This window comes from Anser anser (assembly GCF_964211835.1).
Source record: "Anser anser genome assembly, chromosome: 7".
In the NCBI taxonomy this organism is placed as follows: Eukaryota; Metazoa; Chordata; class Aves; order Anseriformes; family Anatidae; genus Anser; species Anser anser.
This window is the reverse complement of record NC_139727.1, coordinates 41658642-41679677: the sequence shown is the minus strand read 5'-3', so window position 1 is coordinate 41679677 and position 21036 is coordinate 41658642. Positions and strand designations below refer to the sequence as shown.

The window sequence follows — 21036 nt, the reverse complement described above, 5'->3', positions numbered from 1 at the left end:
GGGCTCAATCAATATATTCTAACCAAAATAAAGTATGCAAATCATAATCTAATACATTTTCTGTTCAACAGTGAAGGACATGTTTCACACCTGGGTCACCAACTCATAATTAACTTGATGTTTTGTTCAACACAAGTTAGTTTTATCAAGTTATAAAATAACTAAAATTTTCCCTAGTTAAGAGTTAATAAAATTATAGTACTGAAGTATTAATGTGCATCTTGTGTGTTTTCCTCTACACGATTTCGAAATAACATTTTTTCATGTAAAGCAGGAGAGTAAGTAGGAGAAAATTCTGGCAGTTGATCGGGAATCAAATTAAGTACAAAGTAAAGAAGAAAATTAAGTCGATGTGAAAACCAAGTGTTAATGCAAATCACTGATTATAGTGTAGAAACAGGTTCCTTGTTTAAAGACAAAACTTGCTAAAATACTATGAAAATGAAGTTAAAGGTTTTTTTGTTCATTAGTTTGGCATTGTGTCACAAAGTTAAATTTGTGCCAGTTTGCTAATTTTCTGTTGATTGTGATTTGTCCTGGTTCATTTTCAGCACTATCTGCAGTAGCCTTTATATCTCAGGAAACATTCACCACTTCAGTGGCTAAGAAGGAACTTTTGATGACGGCTGAACCTAACACACTATCAAAATAGACGCCTATGTTTATGAATTTGTCTACTGGTGATATATTTTTTTATTTTTTTTGCCACTTGTTATTAATTGTCCTTATCTAACTTGACATACACAGCTAACACTATGCTATCAATTGTAGAAACAGTCTAGCACTTCTGGAAGCAGGAACAATCCAGCCCAGCCCACACACTGTAAGGAGTTGTGATGCATATTCAGACATACAGGTCTTTCTCCCTGGCTGATAAAATGTAAATTTTAATTGCAACTCAATAAATACATAATGATAACTGCCAGCAACAGTATTCACATCTGCATTAAGACACAATGGACTCAGCACATGGTGCAGCAGGTATTTCAGATCACTGCTCAATGTACAGCAGTACAGAGATGCTTAAATGTAACACATTGGTGCTATTACAGTGTATCTAATAAAAATATTTAAAAAAAGAGGAAAATCTAGCTAGCCCAAAAGGGAACTAAATACTTTGGAAAATTTTGTTCCAGGTATCGCATCTTATGTGAAGTGAGATATGATCTCCATGTCCCCCCTTTTTTTTTCTCCTCCAAAAGAGTATCATACAGCACAAGAATGCCATCACTAACATCATCTTTTAGAGTTACAAGAAGTGATGAGGCCAAGTGTAAAAAAGATAAGCACCCCAGACCAGGGTTTGTCAAGCCTTCTGCTTTTTCAATGATTTCCAAAAGTCAAAACATAGTCATATCTGCCATTGCCCTTTACAAACAGAAATGCTCAGTTTACAGTGACATGGCCCTGGGCAACCTGCTCCAGGTGGCCCTGCTTGAGCAGGGTCATTGGACCAGAAGACCTCCAGGTCCCTTACAACATCAAACACTTTGTAATATGAAAACAGAGCTCATTCATTTTGAGAAGGAAGAGTACACAACAGATGCTTCTTGCAATGTCCACTGTTGATTAAAAAACGCACTTTTCTTCAAACAATTATCACTTTATTTTATATACTCTGTATATTCCCATAGTGGAACATGATTTCTGGGAAATTTCATGTCTGCTTTTGTCAGTACTGCTAGGTCTAGCTACCTGATCACAGTGCTAGTAAATATTGATGCATGCCTTGATACTACGACTGCTTACACTTTGCACTGGTTTACTAGCACTTATCTAACAAAATTCTTGTCTTTTTTTTTTTAAACATTAATCCATTAATTACATGCCTTCATTGGCTTCCTCTTTTTCTTTAGATGTAAGTCAGTATCCAGGTTTGATGTAGACTAAATGGATCTGATTTTGCAATGTACTGAATATCCATAGGTTCCCCACAGAAACTAGTTTTCAGTCTAGAAAGGCCTTAGCTCATTTGTTATTGTCTCATTAATATACTATGTGCACTCAATCAAAATTCCTATTTGCAGTCCATGAGACTGCAGGTGGCTTTGCCTTTTCCCTTACTTTTATGTGATGTTTTTACTTCAGGTAGTCCGTGCCTCTTCTTCCCTGCACAAATTCTTCATTAATACTTTTCTGAGGATGTTAAAGAACTTGAGTTTCAAGTTCTTTTTATTCAGGCTTCCTGGTGAAGTTCTGTATGCCCACATTAGGCTTCTATAAAGCAGTTTCTTGCATGTAATGAATTTAAATCTTTTACAGATTTTCACAAACATGAAAGTAGTTAAATCACATTGTGTGAGGATTAAAGACTCCGTATGAGTCAATACTTACTACCGACTTGACCCAAACAGAACTGCTCTGAAGAAGTAAAAAGGAAAACATTCTCACAAAAAAAGGTAACATGTTCAGGTAGTTGGCAGACATTAAAATATTTTCCAAGTTATAGTAACAAAAAGCCTCATTAATGACAACAATGCTAGAATTGGTTTTGGTTACGAGGTTTTCAGAATTATATGTTATATTTTAGCAAAGCTTAGCAAAGTTCTTCTGTTAATCCCTAGCCACAGAATGCATTATTTTTAGCTCAACTTTTGGAAACTGGTTTTACTTAGATTAACTGAAGAAGGAAAATTTCTCTGAAAGCCTATTAAGTGTCACTACGATACTAATAACTGAAATTCAACATCAACAGAAACAAATGCAGACAAATCTTTTGCTGCTTAGCAACAGCTGAATCTACATTTGACCAAAATAATTCCTGTGCAGCCCAGGTGATTGGTGAAAAGACTGCAGATCACCGACCTTAAGTCTTGGACGTGCTGGCAGAATTTGTCAGTTCATTGCTTTAACACCATCCAAGCTCCAATTAAATTGATGGAATTTAACAGAATAAGAGCTGAGGCATTACTGAAAGTTAATTGCAAATATGGACTTCAAGACTAACAAATTTTCCTCCAGTTTTACACAAACACTTCTTCCAGATGAACTTTAATATCACAGAAAACACCAGAGGAGAAATAGTAAAACAGCTGTTCTCTTGTCCCCACCAGAAAATTATACCCACTCTGTTGCTCAGCAGCTGTTCACACTTAGCACACATAAATAAAAACTGCACACATTCACCTGAGTGAATCTTCCCTCCTTCTACTTGGTTTCATCGTCAAGTGCTATACATTACAGCTGGCACTGATGCTGTGTCAAAGGCCAGAACTCCATGGCATGATACAAAAAAAGCAGACCATAACAAACATTTAACTTCAGTGCCTTTCACCTAAAGCAACCTTAAAGTACCTGCAAGCTGAACAGACATAAGAATCACTTAATCTATTTCTGCAAGAGAAATACCTTGTTATTATCAAAATAATCAGAGCCATTTCTATTTTTGATAGGAAGGGTTCAAAGTATATAAACTACTAGAGAAAAATAGGCAGTGCAGGATATATTTATTCAGAGCAGAATATGCAAACAGGAAGCAATTCTGGGCCTTCTGAGGTCCCCCTTGAGATATTTCCTGTGGACATCATGGTGCTGCTTTGTTCTTGTCTGCTTAATACCAGGTAGCCTATGGATTTACTACATATTCTGAATATAGGAGGTAAAGTTGTAATTTGCTTTTGGAGAAAGGGGAGATCAACTTGGGGGGGTGTCAGGATGGGACATGACAGTGGCAAGAAAAAGTTGAAGGAGAAAACCATTGGAAATACACCTACACATGAACTAAATTTGTTTTCTTTAAAGAATAAATTTACTCAAACTTGGTCAGCTTCTCCTGGCAACAGCTCAAGGTAGACATCCTACAGCTAAAGAAAAAAGTTCAGGTGATAATTCCCTGATAAACTTCATATTAATTTACAGAACCTCTAAGGCTTCTCAATTTGAATACGTTTACCTTCAAGTCATTATCTGACCTTTTTAGCTGAAACATTTAGGTTGGGTAAAAGACAACCGACATGAAACCACCATTCAACAATTAAGCAATTGCAGTTGTGTATTTACAACATCGAGAACTGTACAACTTGAGTATTGGTTGCCAGTTTCTATCAACAGGACGTATATAACAATTGAAGTATCACAGTAAAGGAGCACCATATAGACAAAATCATTAAAAGAGACTTCAGTTACAATTGAATGTGGCTTATCCCAATGTCCTAATTATTTTATTTGAAATCAGACCCATGTGCTGTATTACTTTTAATGTGAACCAGATATTTCCAGAGAATTAGACAATCAATTCTTTTTCCCATCTTCTAACTTATAATTGCCCATGATTGGAGTTTTCTGATGACATAGCATCTTATGTACTCTTGTCCATCTGAATTAGGTGTTAGATAATAATTTCATTTTTTTTAGTTGCAGTGGAATAGAAAGTATTTTCTCATAAGTTCCCAGTGACAAGAAGTAGAGTGTTCTGAAATGCCATTTAAAAAGAAAACCATAACTTGCTTTGCTGAGTTTAAGGTACTATATAAGCCAACCCATATGACACATACATCATACAGAGCTGGCTGAAGAAAGAGCAATCATTTTTCAGTTCAGTGAACTTTTTCAGCATGTTTTCCCCAGATATACATTCCTGTGTATCCCAGATTGTTAAGGGTTAATTTTTAAACCACAGTATTTATTGCAGTCTTCAATAAGAAGCTAGAATCTCTTGCAGTCCATTAAAAAGAAAGGCTTAGACTGATCTGAATGCCATTTAATTCATTACCAAAATTGTGTCCCATTAAGTCAGGACTATCACAGAGAAAGTTGTGTGCTCGGACGCAGGGAGTTGTTGCGAACATATCAGAGAACCATTGACATCGCCTCTTTTGCTGTGGAAGCCACACAGATGGCAACACAATACTGGCAATAGCACCTAGCATATTATCAGAGTAGGGTTTGGAGAGTGACTGCCAGCAGCTCTCTTAAAGCTGACCTCCAGCCTCGAAGAGTAATGTTAAATTGTGGATGGAAGTTTCCTAAGCAGTCCTTGAGATCCAAAACAGCAATAAATGCACAGAGCTTCAGAATGTGCGTAGAAAGCTTACAGACACACTTTCCAAATCAAAACAAATATTATTGGTACACTCTGAGCATGAGATCCCATCACTCCTCTGTTAGTGGCTGCTTTGAGAAGAAAAGCAAAGATACATGTGTTGAAGGATTAGGCTTTCTTCTGCCAGAATGCAAGGTGAGTCAGTGAACTTGCTGTGGTGAAAGGCAATGTACAAAGACACTGCTTTACTTTGTTGACTCTTCTATAAGTATTGTACCCTAGCACATCATTTCCATGTATGCTCATGAGTAGATGCAAAAAGCACAGGCTGCCATGAACATAGATAAGTGTCTGCTCCGAACAGTCAGGGCAAGACCGACAGCCAACACAATGTAAGCTCTTTAATTCATGGAAAAACTCCCCACATTATGCAACTTGATACGTGACTAGTAAGTAGATTTCACTAATCTGATTTAGCACTAACATGGTTATGTGACTTCTAGCTTGGAAGTGGCCTCAATACACTGGCAGGCTTGTAGACAGCATGCGCACCTCCTGTGTTATGGTGGATACCCATATACTAAGACATTTCATTTTCTGCAGCAGTAATTTAAGCATGCAGTGAGCAGGAGAGTTAGCAGTCACCTTCTATTGTACCCTAATTTATCCACAGAATAATATATCTCATGTATTTTGAGAGTAATATTGTTAGATTTTTTTTCCCCTTCAAAATCATGAAGTTTTTTGCCTTCCTCTAATTCGTCACTCTAATTACCTTTCCCATCAAATTAGCCATTTTCTGAATGTTTGTAGTTTTTCAGGAAAAAATTTTCTACCTTTTTCCCTTTGACAAAGTTCTTTTGAACCCTTTCCATACCTTCTTATAACTACTGAGCCTTACTTTTAAGACGCTTAAGTTCATGAAGTTTTTCTACAGCATTAACAATTAAAGAGTCCTTATGTCCCGCATAAGTACCTACCAAATTAATTTAATAATTTCAACTCAGCTTATCTGAAATTAATTGAAGGTAAAAAAAATCAGAACTAGTCTAATAAGTATAAATCCAATTTTTCATCTCTATAGAACACAAAGCAAGAGGGGGCATGACCTCAAAAAAACACAAATATATGATGTGGACTAAGGTGAAGCAACAGTAAAAGAAAGGATTACTGTCATCATTCATTTGGCAAATCTGATGTCAAATAAGCAAAAAATAATCCCAGCAAGAAAAAATGGAGTATTGGTCATTTGAGAGGATAGCAAGTGCACAGTAGATTGTATGAAAGTAAAGTTAAGCCTTGTGATTTTACAGAGAGAGTACATGTTTTAAAAAGTTGTTTTTAAAATGGAATAGTTCCAGTGGAAAGGGACTCACAAAGCCTGCAGAGTTCAACTGTCAGACTACTGCAGAGCTGACCTAAAGTTAAAACATGCAATTAAGAGCATAATGTTCCATGCTGATACAATATCACAAGACAAACGTTTGCTAAAATCACATATGGAAAAATGCGCTAGAAAGAGTTGCAACATTTATTTTATTCAATAAATACTTGCTATGGAATGTGTAGTATTTTCTCCGCAAGGATTTTTTTTTTTTTGGAGCTGAGAAATAACATTAAAATATACAGGGGACTTACACTGCTGCATCTTTACCTTCATATTTACTATTCTCACCTACCATTCACTAGAGTTTTGTGAAAGGGTTTGGATCTCATTTGTACCAACATCTACCACTAAAATCAAGAAACATATGATTAAAAAAAATGAAGTTTAATTTTAGTAAGCATGGAAGAATATCTCTGGCTATTATCTTCCTGTTACAAGGATTTAAATCTTGGTTGTCTGCCTTTCTGTGGTGATTGTGTTCACTCCATGTTTTCCAGTGTTTTTTTTTTGTTTGTTTGTTTTAAAACAGCAAGTGTACCTCAGCTCATAGTTTTAATTTATTCTTATATTTAACCCCATAAATGATCTGTAACCTAATATCCAATTATAACAAGACAAAATTAATAACTTAAACAGAACCTCAAAGCTAAAGACTAAAAAATGAAAGCTACTGAACTGCTAGCAAACCTTATGCTGGGGGAGTTCTCACCTCTAAGTCCCATCTCGGGTCCCGGAGATGAAATGCATAACTTTCTAGATGGGACGTATCCTCAAAACACCCTCATTCATCTCCTTTTCAGCCTTTCAACGTTTGAGGTTCTTTGGAAATCAGTATTTCAGATGGGGAACAGAGGCTGGACAGGCAACCACACTCCAGACCTGACATTCCTAGTCACTGGAGTACTTATCTTGTATCTCTGCCCTACGTTGGGCTTTCAAATGAGGTACTGCCTTTCTTCTACCCCCACTATTCATGTTTCACAATAAAGCAAACATCTTCTTAAAATAGGTTTTTTTGTTTGTTTTGTTTTTTACACTAGTAAGGGACTAAATTAAGCTCCTAGTCAGATTTCAGGAATGCAATATATATTTCTTATAGATAACCTTACTGTGAGAAAATAATGTATTGGATTGATCAAATCTCCAGGAAGGAAAGCCTCTGCAGGAGGTTAAGCTCATTTCAATGCTGCAAGATACATAAGTATATGTATACATTATTTTAAACATACAAAACAATGACACTACTAACACCAGATGTTCTTGTCATTTTGTATTGGAGAAGAGGTTAGATCCATTAAACAGCAATATAACCTTTCTGTTTTCTGTGGTAAGTTTGGAAGGGATGTCTGGAGGTCAACTGGTCCAACCCCCTGCTTTAGCAAGGACACCCAGAATAGGTTGCCAGTACCATGTCCAGGAAGCTTTTGGACATCTCCACGGAGGAGACTCCACAACCTCTCTGGACAACCTGTGCCAGTGTTACATATATATATATATAACACAAATATATTGTATACAATAATTTGTATACATAATTTGTATACACAACTTAGAAACATTACTTGTGTCAGACTAGCTGGTTCACTGAAGAACGTTATCTATAGAACTATTTCTGAATGTACTCCTGGATATCTAAAACAACCAAATAAAGTGAATGCTCATATCACAGGACTGTTAGCTGCTTGTCTGTCCCCTTGAACACTGGCTTGCTCTTAAACACTTGGAGTTGCAATACTCAAAATCTAAATGCACAAAATCAAGACAGTATTTTCTATCATGAAATTGTACGTATACTTTAGGAAGCCAGTTTGGCTGAAAACAGTTTCATGGCTTTTTTCTTCGTTAGAGCTAGGTCAGCCTCTTGCATTCATACAAACCATCTTTTTTTTTCTGGTGGGAGCACATTTGGTTATTCTAACAAACTTAGAAGTACCATATAGTTTGTGACATGAAGTTTTCACTGGTTTGTCCTGTACAAACAGAGCAGAAAGGCTCTGGGGTGTGCTTAAGTGAACACATATTAGAGGAGTTCTGCCACTACCTTCATGAAGTAGAGTACACTGACCAGCACTGGAAGTTGCTCAGTTTGGAAGCCCATCTGCCTGCTGGCACAGAAATTCTTGTCTTGCAGTGCCCTTCTTATTTGAACTATGCTTGATGCCCTTCCTCATGCACTAGAGAGTAGAGAAGAAAAGAGGATGGTGAAATCAAATGACTAGAGAAAAGAAAGGAAGAACATGAAACAGAAGGAAAAGAGATGACTGTGTAGGAAGAGACAGAAGGTAAACCTGGCAAGACAAAGCAAGTAAGCAAAATAGCACCCATGCAGGGGAGCAGTTTACTTCTCTCATTTCTCACTGTCACACACAAGTTGTATAAGCACATGAATAGAGCAGCAGCATCATTTGACACTTGTACATCAGCCCTCCACTTTTTGGATACAGACAGGACATACCAAACATAAGCAACTAAAACTGCAGCACAACCAGGCACACTGCAATCGCTGCTACACTAACAAGTCATTGAAAATAGCATTATATTTAAAATTAGTCTTCATTCAGTAAACGCAGTGAAATATTAGTGATATGAGAGAAAAATGACCTTATTTCCAAGAGACCTGCCTACAACATCTCATTGAAATGAGTTTCATTCATATCAGTGGTATACTTGTTTTAGAAGTTAATAGTAGTCAGAAAAATGGGGACCATTTCAAACACTACCCCGTTGTATTTCTTTAAAATGAAGTGAAATAGTATTACAGTGCCCCCAGGTGGTGTAAATTCAATTCTGTCCTGTTGTCTTTTCTAGAAAGACAACTGTTCATTTTTAATTGTCTGTGGAAAAAATCCAACAAATCTCCCAAAGAAAACTTATGTAACATCACTGATTATGGGAACAAAGATAACTAGAAGGAAAGATTTAGAAAATAAAAAAATGCAAGAAGAGGTAATGAATTCAATAAGCTTTTCAGAACAAAATCTGAGAGATTAAAAATACAGACAGTTATTATTTCTTAAATACATTCACATGTAATATGGCTTAACAGCGAGGAAAAATGCATAAATAAAACAGCACAAGTGATAGGACTAAGGGTAATATTTTTAAACTGAAAGAGGGTAGATTTCCATTAGATATAACAAAGAAATTTTTCACTATGGGAGTGGTGAGATACCAGACCAGGCTGCCAGGAGAAGTTGTGGATGCCCCATCCCTAGAAGTGTTCAAGGCCAGGTTTGACAGGGCATTGACCAACCTTAGTAAAAGGTGTCTCTGCCCATGGCAGAGCAGATGGTCCCCTCCAGCCCAAACCATTCTATGATTCATGGTTATATAGTAACCGAGGACCTCACTGATCTAATGTTCTCACAGCTCCCGTTGGAAGGATTCTGCTTCTGAATGCTGTGGTCATCCTCATACCGGCTCAGAAACCTCTGCTCCTGAATTGGCTCCTAGTGCCTAGGACATTAGGTCAGCCGACAGAGTACATTAACATGCTCCCCAGACGCTCAGAATGGGCACTTCCAGGCTGTTCCAAAACCTGAGCAGGGCAACAGGAATTTGAATCCCACCAGTCTTTTGCTTCCTGTTGGAATGATACTTTCTATTCCTTTCATGACAGCTTAGGAAGCTCCCTCACCACTTTGAAATTATATTTTACATTAAATGCTGTGCTGATTCTACAGTTTTCTAATGAAAGCCTCCAGGATTTCTGAGGGTAGCCAGAAGAATTGCTATTATATTTGTAGAAGTTACCTTTACAAACCATATCCTTCAACAAAAAGCAATATAAGCTTCTCACCTGATGGTCCCCCCCCAGGTTTTTAAAATCACTAGTTACCTCCCTCTCCTCTTTCCCCCCGCCCCCCCACCCAAGAATCTCACTTGTACATTCAGGGAGAGTTTTACTAACAAAACACTTCTCTGTGGCTCAAAGAATCAATAGTGCTTACAAGCACACTCTTTATTTATTGGCAATTTACCCCTGAATTCCCCCATCAAGGCTATCAATAGAAAGGCAATCTCTTTATAGCACTAATGACTTGCGGCAAAGTATATACATCTGTTTAATACAAATAAGGGCAAACGATTTCCCAGCCTTGGTTAGATAAAATAGAGCTCACAAGGGCTTATCTCACTTAGAAAAGAGTAACCTGTAGCCTTCTCTCATTAAAAGGATAAACTATTAGAACGGAGACAAGTAGAAAAAACAACATTGGTGGAATGAGGGAAGTGGGGTGAGGACTATTGAACAATCATCTCTGACTTCAGAAGGCAATGCTCTTAATAAACTATGCCACTGGCAGGAGAAGAGCAGCATGTAAGACAGTGTTTCCAAACAAAAATAAATAGATATAACAAAGGCCTGGGAACTTCAGCAACACCAGTGAGCTGCTGAAAGCAACAGTGGCAATTCAGTCAATGAGAAACTGCAATACACTGACTCTGAGCTCCGCTGAGGGAGCGAAAGGCAGCTGTGCTGCCAATGAGCCCTTTATGTTGAAAAGGACATCAAGCCAAGATGAGGCTGCCCACCTTGTCATCAAGAGTACCTCTCATGAGATATAAAAGATAGAACAAAACTAATACAACTAACTGCTTAAGTCCTTCAGAAGTTCCACCTGTAAAAAACCAGCTCCATCTCCTGTCCTAAAACCTGTATAAACACGTCCATGCTACTTTCTATTAATAACCATGTTTTCTTTAATATCTGGTGATTTTAGCACAGCAAATACTTTTTACTAAACCTAATTCATGTTTTCCAGAGCTTCAAAAACTTGATGTTTACAACCCAAAGCAGAATAATGAATTCACATGGTGTTGAATACTTCCTGCTGACACCTTCAAAATCATACTCTAGTCTTCATCAGAAATAAGTTAATTTTAATTTGAAAGGACTTACCTATGTGGTTCCCCTCTTTCTTTTTTTCTTCTCTCTTTTTTTTTTTAAACACCACTTTGCTTTCAGCTACAATTTCATTTTATTTTTTTAAATTATTTTTAAAGCTAAACAACTATGATTTAGCCTTGCAACAAAACTTTAGCTGGCAGGTATGACCTACTGCAATAGCAAGCTCTTTGGCATAACTTAGACCTTTGCTGTCTCTCAGCCTTGCACAACTGCTTGTCAGGGAAGATGGGATCAGCACTGGGACCCAAGGGCAGTTGCGATGCAAGCTGTATTCCCATCAGTCCTACAGAACATGCAGCAAACAGTAGCACCTTTCTGGGGCTAGACTTAAATAGGGCTCCGGCCATGGGCAGAGGGTGCTGGGGCATCCCAGGTGTGGCTGATCAGGGAAGGGGCCGCTGGGGCCCATCGCAACCATGGTTGCAACCCTAGCAATAGTCTCACTGTAACTCAGAGGTGTTTTCTAGTTCTGTAACAGTCTAAAAGGGTGGTAACAAAACATAAAACCTTCATTACAGAGTGTTTTTTTCAGTTTTGTGACACAAGTCACAAAGTCAGATATCAAATTCTCTGAACAGGGAACTGTATCCCTCAATTGCAAGCCAGCTTGCAAATGAGTTTCTTAACGCACAACAATTAACTCTCAAGTATCACTGACAAAGGATACAAGGCTACATAGTTTCCAGCTAGGAATTTCATGCTTAAACTGCAGTGAGGATAACTAGCTTTTGACACCAAGATTCTGTAAGGATTTATCGTTAAGCAGAACAATACAAGATATAGGAAAAGCTTCCTTCCAACCTTACAAGAATAACTAAGTGTTAGAACAAGTTGAAGTCAAAATATAAATGAGTTCTTCATTGGCTTTATTTATAAAACCTTGTAACATAATACAGATATTTAGGGATATAATTAGGAGCATAGCATAAGCATGCAATGGAAATAAAGAGAAACTATGACATAGATGTTAAAAAGAAATACTTAGTACTGCTTTGTTGATAATGACAGATTGCAAGCGAAAAAAAAAAAGCAGCTAAACCACAAGTGCTTGAGTGAGGACACATTTTTGCTGTTTTTTTTTCTTTCCAAAGCCTTTGAGAATTAATTTTCACACAATCCTGGAAAGGTTTGTTATTTCTTAGACATTTTTCACAGAATCACAGAACAGTTGAGTTTGGAAGGGATGTCTGGAGGTCAACTGGTCCAAACCCCTGCTCTAGCAAGGACGCCCAGAATAGGTTGCCCAGTACCGTGTCCAGGCAGCTTTTGGACATCTCCATGGAGGAGACTCCACAACCTCTCTGGACAACCTGTGCCAGTGTTCCTCTGGATGGCTCTGTGGCCCTCTGGCGAGTCAGGCACACACCCCCCCCCCCCCCCCCCCCTTCACGTCGGCTGCAGATTTACCGGGGCTGCACTCTACCCCATTGTCCAGATTGCTAATGAAGATGGTAAACAAGATGGGACACAATATTGACCACTGGGATACTCTGTTACTGGCTTCCATTATTATGTGTATAAACAGAATGATTCAGCCAGCCTTCACAAAGAAAAGAAAAGAAAAACATAATCTTTGTTTCCTCTTCCAAGTGTTTCTCCTTTAACGGCAAAGCCTAGTATCTATAAATTTACTGCTTGACTGACATTTCTGTGTGTTTTCTATCTCTGTGGTACGCAAGAACCAACAGCATTTCTCCACTGTGCGTTCTGGTCTTCATCAAGTTTGCTCTACCAGTGGATTCGATTTTCAGTATAAGTCCTTGAAAGGATAAAGCTACTTGACTGCATCAGAGAAGCATAGGAAACAGGGAAGTTTTCCTCCCAGCCATGGGATTCTATCAGTGCTTTCTGCTGTGTGCTCTTCCCCCTTATTCAGACCTCATTATAAAGCTAACAGTGTAAACGTATGACCCATGTCTGGGGCTACTCTGCCTTACACCTACATGCAGCCCTAGCACCAGACATAGCCCTGAATTGTTCAAAGAAAAAGCAAAAAAATACTGGGCACTTACAACTTAACATTGAATGTGCTGAAAGACCTCAGATACTCAAGCAGGTAGAGCATTTCCACTTGCAGATGTACTTTGTGAAGGGCTCCTCCACAGCTGCTCTCTGCTCCTCTGCTATTCTGGGTTCTGTGGTGCCTGTCCAAAGGAGGAAGAGTGGACTGGACAGTAAACATGATTAAATAAAATAGGAAAGGGAAAAAGAAAATGAAAATGCGAGAGACTGTTAGTGTAAAACTTCTTAGTAGGCACCAACTTCTAACTGTTAGAAGTTAGTGCCTACTGTACTGTAAGACACTAACTTCTTTTTATATTTTTATGTTTCTTCACATTTCTGCTACGCTGTTTTCAAGGTCATCCAGTTTCTCTTGTGCGCTGCTCTATACTGATGAGGTCTCGTAGCTCTGCACCATTATCATATTCTTACTTTTTGTGCCAAGGATCATAATGAAAAATATTAAATATGTCCTGTCCCGGAGCATATATCATCCTGTGAACATGCTTCAACAGAGGTCATCTAGTCTAAAATGACTTTGTTTTCAAGTGGCTTCATTACTAGCCCAACACCTCTCATTTTTAAACACTAGGGACCTTTTACAGGCATGCTGCAAAGCAACAGCATCCACAGTGTGAGGAATGCGGAGATACAGTGTGATTACAGGACCTCAACACGGACGTTCCTGTTCTCTCCTCTCCCTCCAATGCTCTGAGTAGCTTTATGCAGCAATACCCTCTCTCCCTCACTTACATATCCTCACTCCCACTTCTGCCACAAACAGAATAATTCATCAAAGGAAGTCTGTGTGATCTGCCCTGAATTCCCCCTTTCCTGATCACTCTGTTTTGACACGGACATTTACATCTGCACTTTGGAATAACATGCAACAGAGTGGGGGATGCTTTCATGCACTGTACGTGACTTCTTTATGACCATGAAGTAAGACAGAGCACATGCATTTACACCCAATAAATGTAAACACAGATTACTCTTATTCGTGGTAGTACGCGCCCTTTCAGACATTTTCAGCTACACAGAGGCTACAAGAAAAGGCGATTTGTCCATGTACATAACAAAAAGAAGTACGGAAGGGTTAAACAGAACTTGTCTGAAGTTGTCTGTCCCGTAGTATTTGATAATATTCCATTCTGAATATAAGGTCACTCCAGACAGGGGCAAAACAGTTCCATTACGGAACGATTCCACTTACGCTCGTAAGACGCTGTCTTTATTATCAGGAACCGCCCGGTAAAAGCACGTCGCCGTCAACAGCCCCTCGAGGGAACGGCGCTCTCTGTTTTCCCGCAGCCGTGTTGCGCGAGCGGCGCGGCTCGCAGCGCGCTCTGCAGGCCTCCGAGGGGGGAGCCCCAGCGCTGCCCTGCGCCGCGCCGCCGCGGGTCCCGCCCCCGGACCGGGCCCGGGGGTCCGGGGGTCTGGGGCTCCGGGGGTCCGCGCCGCGCACCGGCCCCGCGAGCCGCCAGGGGGCGCCGGGAGCGCGCGGCGGGGTCCGGGCCGGGGGCGCGGCGGGGGCGGCGGGGCCGCTCGGCTGCGGGAGCGGCCCGGCGAGGTGGCCCGGCGCCGCCCGCGGTCGGTGCGCCCGCGCCCGCTTCCCTGCACTGGAATTAACCGCCGGGAAGCGACCTCTTCTGAAAACAAACGCGCGGGTGTCAGCACACCGCAGCGGGCGTTAGCGCTCCCAGATTGACCCAGCTAGGAGCCCTTATCAGCAGCGCAATTTGCGTGTAGTCAGGAGCGTCTCAGACCAGTACCTGCTCCGCCAAAACGCCCGCGGCCGCAGGCAGCGGGCTCGGCGGGTCCTGGCGCCCGCCAGTACCGGCGGCGGGGAGCCCTCGCCGCTCTGGCACCGCGCTGGGCAGCGGGCCCCCGGGGACGGCCTCGTTCCTCCGGCGGCGGAGCCCGAGCTCGGCTTATCAGGGCCACCGGGGCGACGGCAGCGCCCGTGGGCACCGGGCCGGGCGCGGAGAGGGGAGCGGGCAGCTCGCGGGGGGCCGGCGCCCCCGGGTGCCCGGCGCAGCCGCCAGCGGCCGCGAGCGCCACGGCCTCTGCGGGGCTCTCGCCGAAACGTACGGAGCGCTTGGACGCGGAGCACCGCGGCAGCCCCGGGGGCGGCGGGGTGCAGCCGGGGTGCCCCTGCCGGAGGAGCCAGTGCGGCCGAGAGGAGGGGACCGGGGGGGACGGTGGTCCCGGAGGTGCCGCCCGGTGGCGGGGGGCCGGGGCTGCACGGGCAAGGCCCGCTCGTGGTTCCCGCGGAGGGCAGCGGGCACGCTCCTTCCGTGCCCAGTCATCGAAAAGCCATGGGAAAAGACACAAAAGCAGTTTTATCGCGCCGCGGAGTCTGCAGAGATAAAAACCAAACCAAACCACCCAAACAAACAAACAAACAAAAAAAACACAAACCAAACCAAACACGTTTATTTCCACCTGGAAAAAATGGGGTATTAGATTGCAGAAAAACCAATGCGCAGGGACAAATGCACAATTAATGCCTAACAACGGTCACTGATTGCATAAATTATCGGACGGCCTCAGCACACTGCTTTAGCCCGAGCACGAGGATGCTGGAGGGGGCTACTCACGGTGAAGTCCCGAAGTAACCCAGAGGACGGCAGCGGGAGGAGAGCTCCGGCCCTGCTCCCCGGGGCTCGAGCGGCTCCGGGGCAGCGGGCTGCGACGGGTGTGCGTGCGGCGCCGGAGCCAGAAAGCGTCCGCGGGAGGGGGGGGGTGCACGCAGACACGGACACTCTCCGGTGTCCCCGGGCAGCGGGCGCTCCCTGCCGCCGCCTCGCAGCGAGAAGACGGCGGCGCGGCCCGTCCCGTCCCGTCCCGTCCCGTCCCGTCCCGTCCCTGCCGTAGCCCCGCTGCGGAGCGGCGCCTCGGGACCAGGGCCGGCGGAGGCCGCGCTCTTACCCTGCCCACCGGTGCCGTGCAAGGCAACGGCGTCCCGCCGGGGGGGCTGCTCCGCGGGGACGGCTGTTTTCTGCCCGGGCAAAGGGTACGAGCTAGCGGCCGGGCCCGGCTCGCACCCGGTCAGCCGAGATGAAAGCGTCCGTGCCGAGGAGCCGGCGTGCAGGGGCGGGAGAGCCGCGGGCGGTGCGCCACGCTCCGCGGGAGGGCGCGCAGCGGGCGCGGCTGGCGCGGCGCCGCCCCGAGCTCCGCGACCGGGGCAGCGGGCCGGGGGCAGAGCTCGGGCCACCGCGGCAGAAAACCGGCGCTGTGCAGACGGGGGGCGCGCGGAGCCGGAGACCGAGGCAGCCCCCGGCGCCTTCCCGCAGCTCCGCGTGCCGGGGGAGCGCGGGCGGCACCCGGCACATCCTGCCCCGCGCACACGGGCAGAGAGCTCACGGGGCTGGAAGCGGAGAGCCCGACGCACCCCTTACGGCTTTCTCTGTTGGTGTTATTTACAACAGAGAGGAAAAAACAATGAAGTGTTTTATTAAGCCTCTTTTAGGGCAGTGTCGATTTTACTCTCACGTTCAGACGTTAAGCTTTTACGAGGATGCGCATAAGAAGACGGACACTTGCATCATTTCTAACTTCAGCGACTGAAAATAAAGATCGTTGGTCGATCCCGAGTATTGCTTCCCAAGCTTTGACACGAGGGCTGTTGTTTCAGATTAAACAAAACCGTATGCACTTGCAAAGGGCTCCGACGAACGGCATAATTAGATCCGTATGACCACGCCTTTCAGTAACTATTCGATTCATGCTTACTTTGTGAACACTTTGAAAAATTTTAATTCCCCACTTGCTGTGGTTAGTATTTTTCTTGATTAACAATGCATCAAAAACACAGGAGAAGGCATTTGTAAGGCAAAGAACGCGCTACGAGTCCCGTTTCCGGAATAATTTTCTATGAAAGTCTCAAATCGGAATTCTTCTTGCCTTGACAAGTGAGAACATTTTCGGTCGGGCGGAATACCCGTGACAATTTTATTTGCGCAAACGAGCTTCGTGCCGCAGTGATGTGAGGGCCGTTTTTTCCCGCTAAAGGCGAGGCGTTGTACCTGTCCGTCACGTCCCGAAGGAAGACCTCAGGCGCCAGCGCGTTTTAAGACGGGTAACAAACCGTAGCGGCACGGTCCCGGGACGGGCGGTCACTTTTACAGGCACGCTTTAAGGGTTCGACTCTAACAAGGAGGCGGCAGCCGAGGCGCAACGGCAGGCACAGCTCGTTCGCTACCCGCCCAAAGACATCGGGTGCGAGCAGCCGCGCCCCGCTCCGCAGCCCCGCCGCGCTCCTCCCGCACACCCCGGCCGCGCTCCCGGCCCCGCCGCCGCGGGCCGGCCTCCCGGGGCCGCGCCGCGCTCAGAGGCGGGACTCGCCGGCGGCGGGGGCCCGACGGGACGGGCTGGACGGCGCCGCCGCCCTCCCAGAGCACGGGCCGCGCCGTGCGGCGGAGCCCGGGGCAGCGGAAACGGCGAGCGAGCCGCGGCGCGGCGGCGGCCGCGCCGGGTGCCGGGTGCCGGGTGCCGGGGTCCCGTCGGCGGCGGCGCGGCCACGTGCGGTGCCGCGCGCCCCCACGGCGCCCGGGGGCCGCCCGGCCCGGCGGTGACGTGTCGAGGTGGGGGCGCTCGCCGCCCGCCGATTGGGCCGCGGCGGCGGCGCGGGGCGGCGGCCGCCCAATGGGCGCGCTGCTCGCAGGTGCCCGCGCGGTTATCTGCGCCCCGGGGCGCGGCGTGGAGCGTCCGCGGTGCTGCCGCCGCCGCCGGGACGCGCGGGCGAGGCGCGGAGCTGAGCCCAGCCCAGCCCCAGGGCGCGCACCGCCGGGCCCCTCTCCCGCTGGATCCCGCGCGGGAGCCGCAGCCTGCGGGGGACGCCCCGGCGGCGCGGGGCCGTTCTCCCGGGGCTCCTCGCCTCCCCGCGGTGCCGTCTGGCCGCGCGCCGCTCCGCGCTCCGGCCGGGACGTTGGCGGTGCGCGGCGCCGAGGCGCGGGGGCGGGCGGAGCAGCGCCGAGGTTCTCCTGCGCTGAGCAAACTTTGCCGCCGGCTGCCGCTTCCGACCCGCGAGCGGAGAAGAGGGCGACCCGCCCGCGGCCGGCGCGCCCGGCGGGGACGAGTTCGGGCGGCTGCCGCCTCGCCTGGAGAAGGGCCCGCGCTCGCTGATGACCGCAAATGTTAGCGGTGGGGCAGATGGATGCTAATCGCCAGAGCGCGTTCGTCCTCAGCAGCACGCCGCTGGCCGCGCTGCACAACATGGCCGAGATGAAGACCTCCCTCTTCCCCTACACCCTGCAGAACCCCTCCGGCTTCAAGGCGCCGGCCCTGGGCGGACTCAACACGCAGCTCCCCTTGGGGACGCCGCACGGAATAAGCGACATCCTGGGGCGGCCGGTGGGCACGGCCAGCAACCTGCTGGGCGGGCTGCCCCGCATCAACGGACTGGCGGCCTCGGCGGGGATGTACTTCAACCCCGCGGCCGTCTCCCGGTACCCGAAGCCGCTGGCGGAGCTGCCGGGGAGGCCACCCATTTTCTGGCCGGGAGTGGTGCAGGGCTCTCCCTGGAGAGACCCCCGGCTCGCCTGTCCCGGTAAGTGCGGCCGGTGCCGGCGGGGCGCGCGGCCCGCTGAGCCTTCCCGGCCGGCGGGCCCGGGACGGGCGGCGCGGCCCTGCAGACGGGGCGAACGGCCCGACGGAGGCCTCGGCGCCTCGAAGGCGGACCCCGAGGGGGCCGGAGCCGTCCCCGGACCGGGCCGCGCTCTGGAGCCAGCGGCGTCCGAGCGGCGGCGGCGAGCCGGGGCAGCCCCGCTGCAGCGGCCCCGCTTAGCGCCGGGCGCAGACCTCGCTCCGAGCTCGCGTCGAGCGCAAGCCCCGTCTCTGACGGAGCATTTCTCCTCCGCTTTCAGCTCAGACGGGGATGGTTTTGGACAAGGACGGCAAGAAGAAACACTCGCGACCGACTTTCTCTGGGCAGCAGATTTTTGCTTTGGAGAAAACCTTTGAACAGACGAAGTACTTGGCAGGACCGGAGAGAGCCCGCCTCGCCTATTCCCTAGGGATGACCGAGAGCCAAGTGAAGGTAGGTCCCCGCGCGGTGCGCGGCATGCGGGGCCCCGGCCGGGCACGGGCCTCCCCCGGCTGCCACCTCTCGCCGCCGAGGCAGCGCTGCCGCTGTTCTCCTCCGCGCTGATTGTCGGCGATCATTCAAAGCCGTAGGGCCGTACGGGATTTTTTTTGAAGTCGCTTGTAATTTAAACTACGATATCTAGATATTGGATAGATTTTTAGGCCAATTTCTACGTAACTTTATTTTTGTGATTAGGGCTCTTTGTGCTGAAAACGATTTTAGAAAATATACGTACGCAGCCAACAAAACAAAAGCCCCACGCAGGTAGCTGTTTTCAAGAGGTCAGGTTCCCACAGAGACTGTCCAGTGACTGGCACGACTCTTTGTATAGCCACGCAATTTTTTAGCAAAGACTTTGAGTGCCGCGCTCCTTTTCCTGGCCGTCCCGTTTGGTTCTCAGCGGCTGCTCGTTCCGTGTAGCCGCCGCGCTACGGTCGCCCAGCTCAGGCTGGCGGCAGGGCCGGGAGAGCCGAGGGGTGACCCACGCGTGTCCCTGCGAGCCCCCTCCCGCTGCTGCCCCGCCGCTTCCGCGCGGTGCCCCCCGGCCCGGGGCGGCCGCGGCCCCGCTCCCGCGCGTTCCCCTGCGCGCGGTCCCGGTAGCGGGAAGGGGCGGCTGTGGGCGGCGGGCCCGGGGCTGCCGTCGGGCGGGCCGGCGGCGGCGGGGCTGAGCGGCTCCCGTGCCGGTCCAGGTCTGGTTCCAGAACAGACGGACCAAGTGGCGGAAGCGGCACGCGGCGGAGATGGCCTCGGCCAAGAAGAAGCACGACTCCGAGACGGAGAAGCTGAAGGAGAGCTCGGACAATGAGGACGATGACGAATACAACAAGCCCCTGGACCCCAACTCAGACGACGAAAAAATCACGAGGCTATTGAAAAAGCACAAATCCACGAACCTCTCCCTCGTCAGCCCCTGCAGCACCAGCTCGGACACCTTGTGAGGGCGCGGGCACCGACGGCTGCTCCGGGCGCCTGCGGCCGGGTGAGCCGCCACGGTAGGCACTGCGACAGAGACCAATTGTACCTGGATGTTTAAAGTGGTGTGTTGTACAGCCTAAGATGTATGTGAAATGTATATATTTTTTACAGAATAAGTTATGAAATTATTTTCCTTCTCATCGATGTAAATTTCAGAGGAATCTTTCCAACTTCTTGGGTTTCGTTTCGTGCTCCTTTAAGGTTTGCCCCCATCCCTGCCTTTCTTTTAGCCTTCTTGCCGTATTCCTGCTCCTAACAATCAGATTTTGTTACCGTTTTGTATGGATCGCCAAATCCACGCGCAGTCACTTTGTATATAGTAAACTTCAGATTTTGTGACGTATCTTTCTAGTGTAAAAACGGCTGTTTTCTTTCACTCCCTCCCTCTACTCAGTGTTTTTGGCGGTTTGATTTCTCCTGCCTCTGGATTTTATGCTTAATAATACCAAAAGAGAAAACAACCCCAAAAAAGCGTGAGAGTAAAAATAGATACTTGATTTTAAATCGGATTCAAATAATATTGTCTCCACACGGGTTGGAAAGACTTTGTATAAATCAATAAATTATTTAACAAGCTTCGCCTCTAGCGCCTTTCCCGCGCTCTGACCGCTGCTGCGGCCGCCCGGGGCTGCGCCTCTGCCCCCCGCGAGTGGCCGCGGGGCGGGGGCTTCTCCCTGCCCGCCGCAGGCCCCCTG

The 21036-nt window shown here is 47.1% G+C and overlaps 1 protein-coding gene across 1 annotated transcript; it reads left to right on the top strand.

Moving 5' to 3' along the window:
* Positions 1 to 17981: 17981 nt before the first annotated feature.
* Positions 17982 to 20936, top strand: NKX6-2 (NK6 homeobox 2). The gene is made up of 3 exons (XM_083844160.1): positions 17982 to 18829; positions 19146 to 19318; positions 20056 to 20936. The coding sequence occupies exons 1-3, from the start codon at positions 18415 to 18417 to the stop codon at positions 20302 to 20304; spliced, it is 837 nt and encodes a 278-aa protein (XP_083700286.1). The 5' UTR covers positions 17982 to 18414; the 3' UTR covers positions 20305 to 20936.
* The last annotated feature ends 100 nt before the right edge of the window (positions 20937 to 21036 follow it).

Coding starts and splice junctions, on each gene's coding strand:
- NKX6-2 (XM_083844160.1), top strand. CDS start 18,415: ATGTTAGCGGTGGGGCAGATGGATGCTAATCGCCAGAGCGCGTTCGTC. Junction 18,830..19,145: donor CCCCCGGCTCGCCTGTCCCG/GTAAGTGCGGCC, acceptor CTCCGCTTTCAG/CTCAGACGGGGATGGTTTTG. Junction 19,319..20,055: donor TGACCGAGAGCCAAGTGAAG/GTAGGTCCCCGC, acceptor GTGCCGGTCCAG/GTCTGGTTCCAGAACAGACG.